General features: G+C 36.2%; 1 protein-coding gene across 2 annotated transcripts; it reads left to right on the top strand.

Annotated features, from left to right (window-relative positions):
• The first annotated feature begins 1,370 nt into the window (after nucleotides 1–1,370).
• ralyl (RALY RNA binding protein like) lies at nucleotides 1,371–16,497 on the top strand. 2 transcript variants are annotated; one of them, XM_056743414.1, is made up of 9 exons: nucleotides 1,371–1,445; nucleotides 7,002–7,274; nucleotides 13,577–13,649; nucleotides 13,737–13,784; nucleotides 14,462–14,634; nucleotides 15,059–15,172; nucleotides 15,496–15,638; nucleotides 15,736–15,771; nucleotides 16,218–16,497. In XM_056743414.1, the coding sequence occupies exons 2-8, from the start codon at nucleotides 7,019–7,021 to the stop codon at nucleotides 15,766–15,768; spliced, it is 840 nt and encodes a 279-aa protein (XP_056599392.1). In that variant the 5' UTR covers nucleotides 1,371–1,445; nucleotides 7,002–7,018; the 3' UTR covers nucleotides 15,769–15,771; nucleotides 16,218–16,497. The 2 variants fall into 2 exon arrangements, with proteins under 2 accessions (XP_056599392.1, XP_056599393.1); XM_056743415.1 differs by having other exon boundaries at nucleotides 14,462–14,616.
• Nucleotides 16,498–16,816: the final 319 nt, after the last annotated feature.

Here is a 16,816-nt window from a genome sequence, read left to right on the forward strand (position 1 = left end):
AAAGAGAAAGATATTTGAAAGAATGCTTATAACCAAACAGATGATTTGGCCCCAAATTGACTCCCATAGTAGGAAGAATTAGTTTATAATGTGAATAAAATATATACACAATATACACACTCAGGTCTGCTGAGAGAAAATGCCGCAAATCTAAAAAGCCTGCTAACCTCTGTCTCTCTTAGTCTCTCTTCTGTTCTTTCTCTGCTGAAGTCTTCTACGAAAACTCAGTACTACCAACTCGCCTGACTCTCGTAACCTCACTTCCATTGGACTTAACAGCTGATGATTTTGCGTCTTCGTAAAAGAAAACAACCACCATCAGCAGTCAGTTCACCTCTTGATCATGCCCCAACCCCGACACATGCTCGCTCCCCTCTTTCTTTTCTAACCACCCAACTACCTCATCTCCTCCAGGCCATCTCTCCATCGGTTGTTCCTGCTCAAAACCTAAGCAAGGCCTAGTCCAGGCTCTTGTTCTGTCCAGCTTGCACAACCAAACCTCTAAAGATTATCCAGAACGCAGTGGCAAGAGTGGTTTTCAATGAACCAAAGAGGGCACACTCCACTCCACTCTTCATAGAGTTACAATGGCTCCCTATAGTCGCTCGCATCAAATTCAAGACTCTGCTCTTGGCCTTTAAGACCACCACTGATTTTGCAACCCGTTATCTTCACTCGCTAATGCAGACTTGTGTATCCGCCAGATCATTACACTCTGCAAACGAACGATGTCTTGTGGTGCCATCCCAAAAAGGTACAAAATCTCTAATGTACCCTATCAGGATCGGTTCCACATTTGTGGAATGATCTCCCCGCTGCTACAAGATCAGCAGATTCTGTGCCATCTTTAAGAATCGGCTGAAAAGACCATCAGTTCGGACTTCTATCTTTTTTCTACATTTTCAAAAATAAAGTATACTGTGGTAGGCTATATGAGACCAGTTTTATTGCACTTATGCTTTTTATTGTCTTTTTGTTACATTGTTTAGCTCATTTGTAAGTCGCTTTGGATACAAGCGTCTGTTAAATAACTAAATGTAAATGTATAAACATTTATAAACATAACACATTATTAAACAAGTATTAAAGGTAAGAAAATCACAAAATGTATTTATGAAATGTAGTGGTTTAAAAATAAAAAGCGGTGATATGATATGATGTGATTTCACATATTAGGTCCATTTGTCCTGAAATATAATAGGATATTAATCTGCCTTATTCATATACCAAATATTTAATAAATATGTAGTTTTGTTTGCTTAAAAGAATGCAAATGAGTTTATTTTACTATGACTATGCATGCACTTGTATTAGAGCCCATGCAGAAGCAGTCTGCTGTCACATGATGCAGTCAGAGGCTGAAGAGATGTGAGCGATCGAGAGGATCAGCTCAGTTCATTCTGCACTTACTCATCATCTCGCTTCATGCTCAGACTCTTTGACTGGTGAGTAACTCCTGTATATTATTTTTACATCTGTTGGTTTCAAATCTCTAAATGTTTCTCAAAATTGTATTCAGGTTTTAGCTTTCAGTTCGTTTTATCAGAAACTCTTAATTATAGATGACACAGTATTTTGTAAAAAAAGACTTCTTTGCTACTTTTTTGATTATATTGATGTTGTGGGCCTAAAGTATTTGTTTAAGCAGGATTTTAACTCATGAGTTGCTTCAAAAGTTTAAAGTACTGAACCTTGCTAGTTTTTCTAGACGATATTTAATTTTACTTTAAGTTATAGTAAGCCATTATAAATGTCAATCAAGATATTTCTTTTTGTGATTATGTTTATTTTATGAACAAAGTTTTTTTCATGTAATGAAGTTATGTATGCTATTTCACGACCGTGTCAGTCACGTTTTAACACTTGACATTCTCCTTATATTCAGAGACTGAAAATCTTGTTTACAGTAAGTAGCCTACCATAAACTTCTTACAGTGAAGTTCGACAAAATATCCTTTAAAGCGTGATTTCGTTATTGGCCTTTAATATAACATAAAATTATAAAATAATTTTTGTAATTTTTCATATTCAGCCTGTTGCAGTTAGTCTTGAAATCACTCCTGCATTCGAAGCATACAAACTAGTCTGTGTCCTCAGCTAGATAAAATCTGGCTAACTTCTTTTTAATCAACATTATTCTTGTAGTGAAGAAGATGTGTATTTATCTGAAGAAGCAAGATTTACTATTCAGACTGTGTCAGTCAACAGGCAGATGGGAGAAACCAGCCGTGAAATAACCTTTTCCCTAGTAAAGCTTATCTCTCATTGTAAATTCCAGGATGGACCAGAGTATCTACCATGTGATACCTGGACAGAATTTCAGAGTCTTCTTCAAAGCTAAAGCATCATCTAATATAAAAGCGAGTTAAGCACACATTCATTTTTAAATATGGTTTTGGAGAAATTTCTGGATTGTTCAAAATATTTTATACATCTTCTCTTATATAATCTTTTCCTATGATGTTTTTGGAGAGGCAAAAATATGATTAATCAAAAGGGAACATTTATATACTGATATTACAGATAATGCCCTTTCTGTGACAGCAGAACAATTGTCTCCATTGTTTGACGCACACTAATTGAGAACGTATTGTATTTGTCGCCATTAGGCGTTGAAAAGATGTTTTGAATCTATTCAGGCGTCATCTGTTCTATTCATGTAAATTAGCTTTGAATTGACCCCGTATTGTCTCTTAAAGCAATACATCTGTTTTTCCCAATATCATATCAACTCCAGTCTTTTGTGTTACCCACTAACTACTCATTGCTCTGTTGACCTACATACACACGCCTGAATACATTTTATCTATATCTGAAACTGCGTAGAGATGAAGAATTATATTTATGTGATTCAGTGTAAGAAGTCAAAATAATCTTTCTTCTTGTACATTCAGTACTGACCTAAGTGTGATGTGCTGTACAGTGTGAGTCAGAGCGTTGGTGGTCTGAATGGGAATTTATAACTGAATAATAGAATGTGCACAGGCTCTGTGAAACTATAGTGATGGGGTTAAAAAGAGAAAAGAAATGTTATGCCCAGTCACTCTACCTGAGCTCTGCCATGCCTGTCAGCCTGCAGTGAGAATGAGAAGTAATTGTTATCACAAGGAAGTGAAGTGTTCATGCGTCAGTGCTTCTGGAGAAATTATGGTGTGCACTGAAACTTGATTCTGGTGGGGATGAGGATCAGTCAGTGGGATTGACTGACTTTCAGAGATTATATGGTATCTGTGTAAATCGTATGATCTGAAATTCTAAAGTTTTTGTTTGTTTGTTTTATTTGTTCTACTGTGGTAAATAAGTAATGTATTCTATGTGTGCAATTCACAACCTCACCACTAGATATCCTTAAATTCCATTTAGTGGCCCTGTAATTTTGTGTTAAAGGGATGGTTTACCCCCCCAAAAATTCTATAATTTACTCACATTCGAGTTGTTCCAAATCTGTGTAAATCTCTTTGTTCTGATATACACAAAGAATTTGGAAGAATGCTTATAACCAAACAGTTCTTGGACCCCACTGACAAACAAAGTAGGAAAAATTACTTTATAATTTTGTTTGTTTTGTTTAACAACACAGAAGAAGATAATTTGAAGAATGTAGGACAGCAAACAGTTCTGGAGCACAATTTAATTGTTCAATTCAATTTAATTTATTTATATAGCGCTTTTCACAATGTGCATTGTTCCAAAGCAGCTTTACAGGAAAAAATAAAAAAACAGAAAACACAGAAAAGGTAAAACACAGTACAGTGCATGGTGTTTGTAGAACAAGAAAGATTATTTTAATAAAGCAATGTTAATGGAATTTACTGAACCTTTAAGAAAATCTAATACAGCTGTCTCCCGGTTGGGGAAACCCAGAGGAACCCAAACTCCAATGACTGTAAATAAATGTAGAAAAAAACCTTGGGAGAAACCAGTCTCAGCCGAGAGGGCCAGGTCCCCTCGGTATTAGATAGAAATAACATAATGTAGCTGAGTACAGCTATAACTTCAAAGTGCAGTCATGTGTCAGTTTAGCATTAAATACTAAGTATTGTCAATACTGTACATTAATAATTTGACAACAAGTAGTCCTTCTTTGCTCTTGGGTGGGGGAATTTCCTAAAATGGAGCTGGGATGGTCAACAGGAGCTGGAGTAGTCTCTAGTTTGGGATGGGCATATGACGTTCATCTACACCTGGTGTATCTCTGGGTGAAGGAGAGGTGAGAGGTGGTGAAGGAGGTGAGAAAGAGACTAATTAGCGTAGCTGCTGTTCATGAATTTATTTGTTCATTTTGATTATCATGCATTATGTGAATGCTTGGCTGAAAAGATGTGTCGTTTATCAGACTTAAATTGGCTGAGTGTGTCTAACCCCCAAATAATATCGGGAAGGCTTTTCCAGAGTTAAGGTGCTACGTATGAGAAAGCTCTTTACATTTACATTTACATTTACATTACATTTAGTCATTTGGCAGACGCTTTTATCCAAAGCGACTTACAGTGCACTTATTACAGGGACAATCCCCCTGGAGCAACATGGAGTAAAGTGTCTTGCTCAAGGACACACTGGTGGTGGCTGCTGGGATCGAACCAGCAACCTTTTTGATTTACCAGTTCAGTGGTTTAACCCACTAGACCACCATCTCACAAGAAGTCAAGCTCTTCCCCCTTTGGTGGATTTAGTTATTCTTGGTGTAATCAAAAGTCTGTAGATTGGAGATCTTAGATAGCGTCATGGGTATGAGTGTAATGGAAGCTTTGTTATGTAGGTAGGAGTTAAACCATTTAAGGCTTTAGAAGTAATTAAAATAACTTTAAAGTCAAAATGAAACTTTATGGGTGGCCAGTGAAGGGATGATCAAATTTGGGTCATGTGAACTCTGGTGGCTGCATTCTGAACTAACTGTAGCTTGTTTATTGATGGTGCAGGACACTGAATAGTGCATTATGTTTATTATGCATTATGCATGAGTTTGTTTTCTGTGTCTGCAACACAATATTTTGTAGTTTGGCAACATTTCTAAAGTGGAAGAAGGCTGTTCTTGTGACATTTGAGATGTGATTTCCAAATAGCAGGTTGCTGTCCATATAACGCCTATGTGACAATACACAAGGCTAAAGGACGATGCCAGACAGATAGAGCTGAGATGGACTAGGGTTTATTACAGGATTATTCGGTGAACAGAAGACAGGTATAACAATCCGGGTAACCATTAACATCCACAGGTAAATATAATCCAAATAACAGGTAACATCCATAGGATATAAAGATTGGTCCAACTAGTGCACAGAACATAATACAACTAGACTAGACAACAAACACAATAAAAGACATGGCATATAAAGTGTTTTTATGGGATGAGGTTGTGAGTGCAATCATGGTGATAATCGGGTGCAAGGGATTATGGGAAGTGTAGTCGGTGAGTACACAAATCAGGTGAAAACGAATGGGAATACTTTGAGTTGTTCCAAATCTGTAAAATGTTTTTGTTCTGATGAACACAGAGAAAGATATTCTGAAGAATTCTTATAACCAGACAGATTTGCCCCCATTGACTCCCATAGTAGGAAAAATTACAATGATGGTCAAAAGGGCTCCAGAACTGTTTGCTGTACATTCTTCAAAATGTCTTCTTTTGTATTCAACAGAAGAAACAAAAATTATAAAATACTGGGAGTCAATGGTGGCCAAAATCTGTCTGGTTATAATCATTCTTCCAAATATATTTCTCTGTGTTAATCAGAACAAAGACATTTATACAGATTAGGAACAACTCGAAGGTGATTAAATGATGACACAATCTTCATTTTTGAGTGAAGGATCCCTTTAAGCCAAACTCCTTGAATTTTGTTGTTACTTTCTTTCAGTTCCATATATGAGCTGAGCCTCAGAAACTTCTGTGCTTTTCTCATCATCTGGCTTATACAGTATTGACATGTATCTAAATTAAGGCTGAGAAAGTGTGAATCCTGACGAAACACTTTATTCTTTTTTCGAGTGTGAAGTCTAAATTTCTTCACACCTCTCACATTCTGTAGATTCCTCACAGCTCCTCATGACTTCTGTCCTGTTAACGTTCACATCCAGCCAAATGTGTATATGAAGAGATTATGAAGTGAGTGTTGATTTTTGAGATGCAAAAATAGTCCTTAGCAAACAATGCCTTTTATTTTTTGCAGACAAACTGGATAATATTAGAAGTTAAAAATGTGTGAAAATTTTGGGAGAGATCTATATTTTGTTTTATGATGTGTGTGGCTGTTTTAAGGACAGGGTGTGAATTTGCAGAATATGTGTCTGATAGCCGTATGCTTCATCCACCTCACCAACCTGCACCCCCCTCACCTGTCTTGCCCCATGCACCACTGAACTCTGAACTCATCCGCCGGTCCTTCCACTTACTGACCGGCACTAGTCACTTTATGCAGCATTGGACTGTTCACTACCTCAACTGCCCTTCTTCAACTACATCTTCTGACAGGTTAAACAAAGCCTGCTCTCTTTGTCACTTACATCAATTTAATAAACTCTTTGCACTACCTCACATCTGCACTGTTGTATATTTCACTGGTTTCACTCCATCTGCCATTCCCTATCTTCCTCTTCTTTATTTTTTAATATACCTGCTTGTAAAAGTTGTATTTTACATATATATATAATAATCTGAATTTGTCTCTATTTTTTATATCTATTTTTATTCTGTGTAGCGTTATTTGTATGCACCTTGGGTCTGAGAGTAATGCAATTTCTATATGTGTGTAATGTACATGTGGCAGTATTGACAATAAAGCAGACTTTGACTGAAAATAATTTTCTGTCGTCATTTCTTTTCATAAACGTCTTGTTTGGGTGACTGTTCGGGTAATGGGAATGTAGTTTCAATTAAAATACTTAAGGAATAAAGTAATTTTGAATTTGAATCAGTCAGCCGTAAGTTCAAACAACTTGTAAGATAGTAAATAAAGACTGACCGATTTCTTAAATTTTTGTGTATATTTTATGTGTTTCAGGACATCCTGAATGAAGGATGACCGGGAAAATGCAAACCAGTAATATAACAAACAAGACAGATCCTCGATCTCTGCATTCCAGAGTGTTTATTGGGAACCTCAACACTGCTGTTGTCAAGAAGACTGACATTGAGCTGATTTTTGCCAAGTATGGAAAGATCACCGGATGCTCTGTGCATAAGGGCTTTGCTTTCGTTCAGTATGCCAGTGAGAGGTGCGCTCGCTCGGCTGTGGCCGGTGAGAACGTCAGAGTACTTGCTGGACAGAACTTGGGTATGTGACATTTTTGTTAATGTGTAATTCATTACACTGAAACAGGAGGAGAAGGGTGAAATGATGAGGATGAGATCAGGAGAAAAGCTGTAAAAAGAGAAATGCTAAGAAGGGGGGAACCTACTGCCACATAGACAGCTGATCTTAGGTCGTAGCAGTTCTCCTTACCTGATAAATATCCATCATATCTTATTGAAAAAAAACTGAACTTCACTGTACACCAGTCATTTAATTTTGTTGGATTTCTGTTAAACTCTTTTTGTTGTTACTGTTATTTTGTATATCAGTGTTTTTAGATATTTTAGACTCCTCTTGTATAATCCTATATATGAACAAAGAGCAGGCCTGTCGGGCCTAGGTAATATATGGCACAGGCCATCTATCACAATATGCATTCTAAATGCAATTCCAGGAAGTAAATACTTTCCCTTAAAACATTTAAATGTAGGAAGGGTAATACAAATAAAAATGTAAAAAGACAAAAGTAAGACAAAAATATCTTCTGATTTTGATTTAAACAAATCGTTTAGAAACAGTACAGTTAAAAACGTAATAAAGTTTACCCTTAAACATACTTAGTAATCATAAAAGTATCATTAATTAGCATGTAATAATTTAAAGAGTGCAATTGAGAGAGTTGAGAGAGAATAAGTTCTTTGCTTCCTTATTCACAATGTTTTACTGCCCTCTTCTGTTAGCAAGAGGAAGTGTAGGTGAGCGAACTCTGTAGTCAAAAGAAAATAAGTCTTTCGACACCAGTGCCTTTTTAAAGGGATAGTTCAGCCAAAAAATCCAATTTATTTACTCACCCTCAGGCCATTCGAGATGTAGGTGACATTTTTTCTTGAGCAGAACCATAAAGAAGATTGTTCGGTAAATCCGCAGCCCCTCTCTGCTTCATATAATGGGAGTATATAGGATCCGCTGTTCTAAGAGTTCCTAAAGGACATAATTCCAAAAAGTGGCTCCTGGCGACATGTTGACGTTTCGTGAAGTGACTCGCTCGATATTTTCATAAATTTGAACGTCATTTTTAATAATATTAGCCATACTGTACAGCCTGAACACTCCTTTTCTGTAGGTGCCGCTAAACATACCAGACGCCGGTGTGCCATCCGCCACCAAATACTACAAGAAGAAGATTGCGATTGTGTGCAGAGGCTGCACATTATGGCTAATATTCTTAAAAATGACGCTCAATTTTATGAAAATATCAAACGATTCGCTCCACGAAACCTCAACATGTCGCCAGGAGCCGGTTTTTTGAATTATGCGCTTTTGGAAATCTTAGACAGGTGGACCCCATAGAGAGGGCTGCGGATTCACCAAACAATCTTTATGGTTGTACTCATTCACTTGGCTGAACTATCCCTTTAATGTTTCACTTGTTCGCTTAATTATTTTGAATACTGGAAAAGAGATCATGTGTAATATGCAGTATTTTGTTTTTAATTTCATTTTACTGAATGACGAAAAGGCCAGCAAGCAAAGATCATACATTGAAAATTTGTTTTACAAGCCGAAATTCAATTTGTGATTTTTCATTCACATTACTACATTTTATCAAGTTATGCAAACTCAACCCCCATCACAATTTGCTTGTACCTAGAAAAATTATACAAATTATCAAAAACTACTGGAAATGAAATAAACAGCTTACTGTGGCAACTACTCGTATTGTCTCACTTTTACTCAAAAGTGCAAACAGAAACTAAAATACTAAAATACCATACACACACAAATCACAAGAATTTGTCTAAACATTAGATTGAGTCTAAAAGCAAGATTTATAAAACCTATATGTTTTAAATGATTTAAAAAACAAAAATTGCCCTCAATTAGGCTTTTTTCTCACAAGAAGATCAATGTCACACACTACAAAAGGGAAAATGTGTGTGTAGCCATGTCTCTATAATTAGCCTTTGTGTTTCTCAGCAAACGGAACCTCTTTGACAGATGTAAAGATATCTCAGTGTCTTCAATTTCAGAGCCTGTCTTTAATTCAAAGGAAAAAGCATATTCCTGCTTGAATAGCCTCCAGACAGGATGTCAATAACTACCATCCTTATTAAGGATTCTCAAATGAATGTCACTGTGAGATGCTCAGCTTTTGCAGTCCAAAAGAAATCTAATATTAGAGTGTGAACCACCGTTGATAGCTTTTTGTTCAGAATTTATGTATGTAATAAAACAATTGAAATCAAATCATTGTTTTAGACATATGATAATATGTACAAAGAATGTGTTTTTTCCCCTGGTGGAAAATAAAATTTTATCCCTTATTTATCGGATAATGATTGCCAATTAATGAATACTTACAATATTTTATTTTAAATATCAATAAATAGTTGCATATTGCTAAACAACCCCATGACTGTGTAAGTGGTACAGTCTGAAATGGTGCATGCCTATGCTTTACTCCATTCGGTCAGTCTCTCTCTGTGACACTACGTTGAAGTGAGTTCAAGAGAAAGCAATCATTTCTTACTCAAAGTATATTATGCACTACCCGATGGACATGTATAGAAGAACAATGCATAAAGGCAAACGCTACAGGGACAGATGTGAGTATTTTTCAAAATATTTATGATACTATGATTCTTTTTTTTTTCTTTACAATTTGAGTAAAATATGACAAATCTTTTTGATGAATAATAAATATGTAAATGCAATCAAAATCGAATATAATGTTATTCGGAAATGAAACTCTTTGGGAGAAACTGTCAGGAGAACTCTTTGGGATTGAAAATGAAAATGTGCAATTGTAGTGTTAATTCCTATCTGAGATCAAAAATGAATTTAAAACAGATGTCAGTCATATGAAATATTTCTGCAATGAAACCAATGAATAAAACTAAGTAGGGACTGTTTTTAATAAACCACGCTGAACGCTTTTGAATGGGTTAAGTAAACCAAGTTACTCCTGTTGATGTAACCCGTTTTACAGAACAAAGTGTGTGTGTGTGGCTTGTGTGTAGCTCAGTGGTAAGAGCATTGCGTTAACAATGCTGGGTTGTGGGTTCGATCCCAGGGGATTGCACATACCTATGTATAAATGTATAGGATAAAGAATGTAAGTTGCTTTTGTCCAAAGCGTCTGCCAAATGCATAATGTAAATGTGTGTGGGACTTGCATTTTATATGTTAGTGGGCACCTAAACCTGAATGCACACCCACTCATGGGGATCCGTGTCACCGTGGGGACCAAAATTGAGGTCACCACTGGCACAAAAGCTTATAAATTCTACAGAACGATAATTTTTGAAAATCTATAAATGCTAAAAGTTTTCTATGATATTTAGGTTTAGGGGTTGGGTTAGCAGTAGGGGATAAAATATACAGTTTGTAGAGTATACAACTCATTACGCCATAGACCGTCCCCACCGAGATAATAAAGCATACATGTGTGGGTGTGTGTGCGTTTTTATTTTGCTCTAAATCAAATTTGACCACTTTTGTCTGCTTTGACTTGCTTACACCCATTGAGAATCACACTTGCCCAGTATATATTGCATTTTTTTTGGCTAATTGAAAAAAACACATCAAAGTTACCAAGCTAAAATTCTATGGCTGTGCACATACAAAACGGATGTGATACTTGTCCTCAAGAGTACAAACAGTTCCAGGCAGTTGCGCAGATCAGTCACTGAATTACATCATATCAAAAGGAATGAATAAAAAATGTCAAAAAAAGGTTCATAAGTAGGTTGTGTAGAAAAGCACAATCATGTAGAAGATATGCCATAATGTGCAATGCACAAATGCCAATTGGATCTATGTGATATCAACTATGGAACTACATTATATTTGGAATGTGCTATACAGTATAAAGGAAGTGCTGGTGTTGAACAGAAGAGATTGACTCTTTGAGTCCTTGAAGTTCTTACTATCGCAGTCAGGTATATCCTGGGTCACTGTGCACGCAGAGATTTATCAGAACAGATATTTCATTCGAATTTAGCTTTTAAGCACGATTTATATCCCGGAGATGCTGACTTGTCACAGGCAGTTATGTCTTGTCTTGTCACGAATCACTCTAAATCCTCAGCTCTGCCTCTTAAGTCCCTTTAGCTGACAGGCAGACAAACTGACAATAAGCGGAGGCTATAGCTGAAAGAAATGCCAATCTTCTCCCTGGCTTTAGCCTGACAGAACACAGACAGAGGAAAGCATATACTAACTAAGAGAGGCACATTGGTAAACAGAGATTAAAATATTGATATGGCTCCATGTTTAAAATAGTTGGCATACTAAACAAATACTGGCGTGCCACTGGACCATTTGTTGATTGGAAATGTTGAATGATGCAATGCATCGGGTTTTGGGTCATTTAATCTCTAAAAAAAACTTTTTTAAATTTCCTAAATGCATTATCATTTAAAGGGACAGGAATCACATTTTCTTTCTTTAGTGAATTGAAAGAAGATCAATGACTTTGGTGTTTTTAAATACTTAAATGCAGATGACATTAATTTATAAGTATATCAGAACGTAAAAGTATTCAAAAAGAAGAAAAATGTCCTTAGACAAAAAGAATAACACCTTAAAGTGAATGTTCACCGATAAATGAAAATTCGGTCAACATTTACTCACCATCTTGTCATTTCAAACCTTTATGACTTTCTCTTGCAACAGTGATGGTAGCCATTGACTTCCATTGTTTTTGTGTCCTGCAATTGTGTGAATGTGTACCGGATTGTTCAGTGACCAATATTACACTATATCTTAAGTGTCCAAAATAAGTGTCCTGTAGTAGAAAGAAAGTCTTACAGGTTTGAAATATCAAGAGGGTGAGTAAATGTTGACAGAATTTAAGTTTTTCGGTCAACTATCCCTTTAAAAGACCTCAAATTGTCCAAATTTCTACTTTTGACCTATCTTATCTTAAAACGTTTACACAAATATTATTAAAAACAACGCAAAAATTATAAATTGTGTAAGTTAGTAATTAGTTGACAAACACTTGAACTACGTTTGAACCTCAAACACTATTATTCAATGTAATTAAAGATGCGGTAACACGCGCAGTTTCTGGAGGCAGGCAGGGGTGACGAAACTACAGCACTATCACACAATACATCATCGTATGATTATGATACCTTCGTGTTGTTTACAATATGCAAATACACGCCGATTGCCAAAAAACACAGACATATGACTTTGTTTGACTTACCGCGTGCAGTTCATGTCGGCATCTTTTAGCACTGGGACCGCGCCATCTTTCAGTTTCAAACAAAAAGCAAAGCCAGCACTATATCCACCTTCAATATAACATCCATCACTGAAATGCCGTGAACAAACAAAAACACCTCTACTTCTCTTAATGTAACAAGAGTTACGAGCTGCAGCTGCAGGCCCAGGCGGTTGTCGTGTGGGCGGGTTATTTCTTTTGCCTTGCCGTGGGCAAGCTTTTCTGGGAAAATTGCCCAATAAAAGGAATAGGATCCCTGTTACGAAATCGACTTATAAAAAACTTTCCGAAACAAGTTATAGTACTTGGGGAGCGTATCAAGCACCGAAATACTACGTCATATGTCAAACTGGTTTTTTAACATGTTGACCATGTCAAGCATGAGAAGCCAGCATGTTTCACAGTGTAATGAAGTCAGAATGTGTGAAATAGCATGTTACCCCATCTTTAACTTTTTTAATTACTCTTTTTATAACTGCAATGTGCCCTTAAATCTCATGGTACAAATTGAACTGTAGTTTTCGTCTCCTGCCTTTCCTTTTCTCTTTGTTTTCCAATATATGTCAGATGTCAGTCTACTTTTCTAATTAAACTCTTAGTGACCCTCTCGCTCGCCAAATGTTTCGAGTCCTCCAGTATAAATAAATTTAAAGCATGAATGTATCCACTTGAAAGGTCCGTATGCCTCCGTAATGAATTTGGCTCAGTCAGGCGGAGACTAATTTCAACTCTTAAAGAGCACTACTTGCAGATTTAGTGCTTTGTTTTGCGCTTCATCAAACTGAAGGCTGAAATTGCTTGTAAATGTCTTAAAGCTCTGAATTGTGATGTAGTCAGGGACTCAGGCAGCCCCACCTTCAGGATAACGTGCCGGGTGACCTTGAAAGATATCGTTGAATGTTTGTGCATCTGTGTGTGTTGAGTGATGGAGATGGAGGCTGTTGCTCTGATAGCATATCTCTGTCTGATGATGAGAGCCGTCACCAATGCAGTTCCTATTCAGTTCCAACGCTTTTCAAGTCCATTATAATCACCAGCCAGTGCTAAGCATTTATGAGAACGAGACTATGATTTAAAAGGAAACAATTCTTCTGCAATTATTTTTTTACAGATATTAACATGGCTGGAGACCCCCGTCCTTATAGGCCAAAAGTGGGATCCAGACGCCCCTATTCCTTATACAGGTTAAGCTTTTAGCCATGCTTCTGCATTTTCTCCATTGTAAACAGTGAATTGCCATAACATGTTTTTGTGTGTGTGTTTTTTTACAGTGGCTATGAATTTGATTATGATTTCTACAGGGATGAATTTTATAACAGGTATGCACGCTGCATTTACTTACGAAAATGCATTAAGACACGGATCATTTCAGAGCACTACATTGGTATTTCAGTAAATGCTGGAGCTTTTGTTCATTAGAGTTTTAGTTAGATCCCTGAAGTCCCTTTTGACCTATACTGAAGAAGGAAAAAAAAACTGGAGGAAGAGATATCGCTAGTAACCATAATTAATGGTTCAAATCGTTTTGACTTCGATCTTTTGCTCGGGCTAATGATGAACACTCCTCTCCAGTGAGACATTAACTGAATGTCAGAAAGCTGCCGGGTCATTAACCGAGCAACAGAGACGTGTCGCCCATCCTTCCTCTGACATTTTCATGTGTTTGCTTTTACTGCTCATTTGACAGAGCTTCGTTCTTGGTGGATCAAGCAAACCCCTTTGCAATTATGAGAAAATGTAAAGGAAAAACTGTAATGCTATTTTTTATTATGAGGCATGGGTGTGCACTTTGCTAAACTTTCTTGCATATAGACTAATAAAGATTTTCTCTCATTAGATATAAAAATGTATTCGAATGAAATCTTACACATGCAGTGTAATGTATTCATTTTCAATATTTGTGTACAGAAGCTTATTACAAAAGATGGTTTCATTTAATTGGGGTATCCATATAACAAATACACTTATGCATATATCCGTTTGCTTTTCTCTTCAGGATTTTTGACATTCATGGACGATTAGCACCATCCCCTCGGGCTAGCATACCCATCAAACATTCTCGTGTGGTTGCTCTCTCAACACGCAGAACGAAAAACTCTTTCCAGCCAAAGATGTCCAGCTGCTCTTCTTATGTAACAAGGCTATCTTCAGGTTCTTTTTGCTTTATGGGTTTGTCCTTCATTTCCGTTCAACTGTTAGAGCCATATAACATGCTGTTCTTTAGATTTGTTGCCTTATTTCTGAAAGATCTATTGTTCCCTGTAGCCATTAACCACTTTTTACTTTTCATCGTAACACTGTCCTACAGGGTTGCAGCATCATAAGTAAGGGTTAAAAAAGAAAAAAAATATCAAGTAAAAAAAATGGATATGTTGAAAGACGGATCTAATTTGTGAACCACAATAAATATGTAACATAACCGTCAAAGATTTTATATTTTAATCACAAGTAAAGATAGAACATTTGGGTATAGCCATGATGCTTTTTTTTGACAGTTAGTCATTTTAAAACCAATAACTTAAGTGCTATACGATGAACTAAATATAATGATAATAAATATTGTTCCTCCTTATTTTTCTGTTTTTTTTCAAAGTGAAATCCGATCAGCTCCTGACAATCAAGCAAGAACTGTCTCAGATCAAGATTAAGATCGACTCCTTACTGGGAAGGTTAGAGAAGATTGAACGGAAGCAGTTTGCAGAGGCAGGTAAGAGGAAGAAATGAACATTGCTGTCAGTGTAGAGGCCATGTTGGCAGGAGGTAGATTAAAAACACTCGTCTTCATCACTTTCAGTGTCAGTGCAGGTAATCGAAAAGAGCGACATTCGGTCTTCACATTAACAAAAAACATTGAGCTGGTAGAGCAGACATCTGGAAACTCATACCGCGTTTACTTTCTTGGTTCTTAAGAGTTCACCACCCTAATCCTTTTTATATTCATTGTGGCTTTGGGCCACACTTTAATCTCTGTGTCCCCCTAATTCACCTTTATCTTTACCCACCTCGGTCTGGGATCTCGATGTTGTGAAGAGGCCCAAAGGAAGCACGAAAAAGGCCATCAATCCCTCTATAGTGAGACAGGAGAGGATTCTGGAGAAGAGCAAGAGCGTCAGGAAAGCGAATCTTGGAAAGTTACTGATGAAGACTATGATGACAGTGTTAACAATGAACTGGTGAGTACTTGATAAACTCATCTAAATGTAAAGTTACTTTGTTTCTTGTTTGATAAACCGACTATTTGAGATCTGAATTTGTGTTTTTAAACTCTAGATAGAAATCCACATATCTGATATAGACAACTGAACGGTTTGTATTCAGCATTCATGTTCCCTTTTTTACAAACAAAATACAAATTTACAATTAAAAAAAATTAAAATAGTCTTTCTCTTGTTTTTTTATATGAACAAACTAGTGTCTGTCCTTCAAGAATGTTGTGGAATGAACTAACATGAACCATCTGAGTTTAAGAGACCCGCTGCTCTCTATAAGAATACAATTATATTGTTTTTGCTGTTCGATGTGTGAACTACTGTACAACTTTAACTATTTAAGACGTTTATTTCTAAATTATACCATCTCATCATTTGACCTTCCGGCAGATTTTCCTTTGTTCAGTTTGTAACCAATAGGAGTTGAAAGCACTTATTGATACTGAAAAAAAATCACCTTCAGACTACCTTAATATTTCTGTTATTGTAAACACATTTGTTTTTAACATTTTTTAACAGGGTTTGCTTTTTTGCTTTCTTTAGGATGGAGACAAGCACACTATCAAGTTTAATTTTTGAAGATGTCCAGCTGGAAACTGTCAGTTTTTTCAATGTTAGAAACTGTCTGGCTTGAATAGTTTATTATTTATTTATAAGGACAAATAAACATCAGGGACAATAAACAAAAGTTGTTCAGACACATCCATATGTCAATACATGCTTGTCACGGCATAAACCAAGCAAGAGGGAGAACACCACATAATCTTTAAAATTAATGTATGTTAGAAAAGGAGTAATACAAGTTCACTGTCATTGCCACATGTAAATGTATATACACATTTGCTGGATCCTAAATATGTACATTTATTAGAATAATGATTTCATTCACGTTTATGTACAATTCATGAATTCTAAATTATTCTTACATTTCAATGTATATAATTTTGTACTTAATATCCTAAATAAGTACTGTGATTTTTTTGTGAATTTGTAATGTGTCACCGAATGTGAAATAAAATTGAAAATTGAAATTTGACTTGTAAACTGACTCTGACTGGCGATAAAAAAATCTCACTAGTACATCGTGCACAATAAGTTTGAAAAGCTAATATAACTTTTACATTTTTCTTGCACGGTGTAAC

Source organism: Triplophysa dalaica, chromosome 3 (genome assembly GCF_015846415.1).
Source record: "Triplophysa dalaica isolate WHDGS20190420 chromosome 3, ASM1584641v1, whole genome shotgun sequence".
In the NCBI taxonomy this organism is placed as follows: domain Eukaryota; kingdom Metazoa; phylum Chordata; class Actinopteri; order Cypriniformes; family Nemacheilidae; genus Triplophysa; species Triplophysa dalaica.

What these genes read in the sequence shown, in the direction of transcription:
- ralyl (XM_056743414.1), top strand. Translation starts at nt 7,019, where the DNA reads ATGACCGGGAAAATGCAAACCAGTAATATAACAAACAAGACAGATCCT. An exon ending in AGGGATGAATTTTATAACAG is followed by an intron (nt 13,785 to 14,461) that starts GTATGCACGCTG and finishes TTTTCTCTTCAG; the next exon opens with GATTTTTGACATTCATGGAC. An exon ending in AGGTTCTTTTTGCTTTATGG is followed by an intron (nt 14,635 to 15,058) that starts GTTTGTCCTTCA and finishes TTTTTTTCAAAG; the next exon opens with TGAAATCCGATCAGCTCCTG.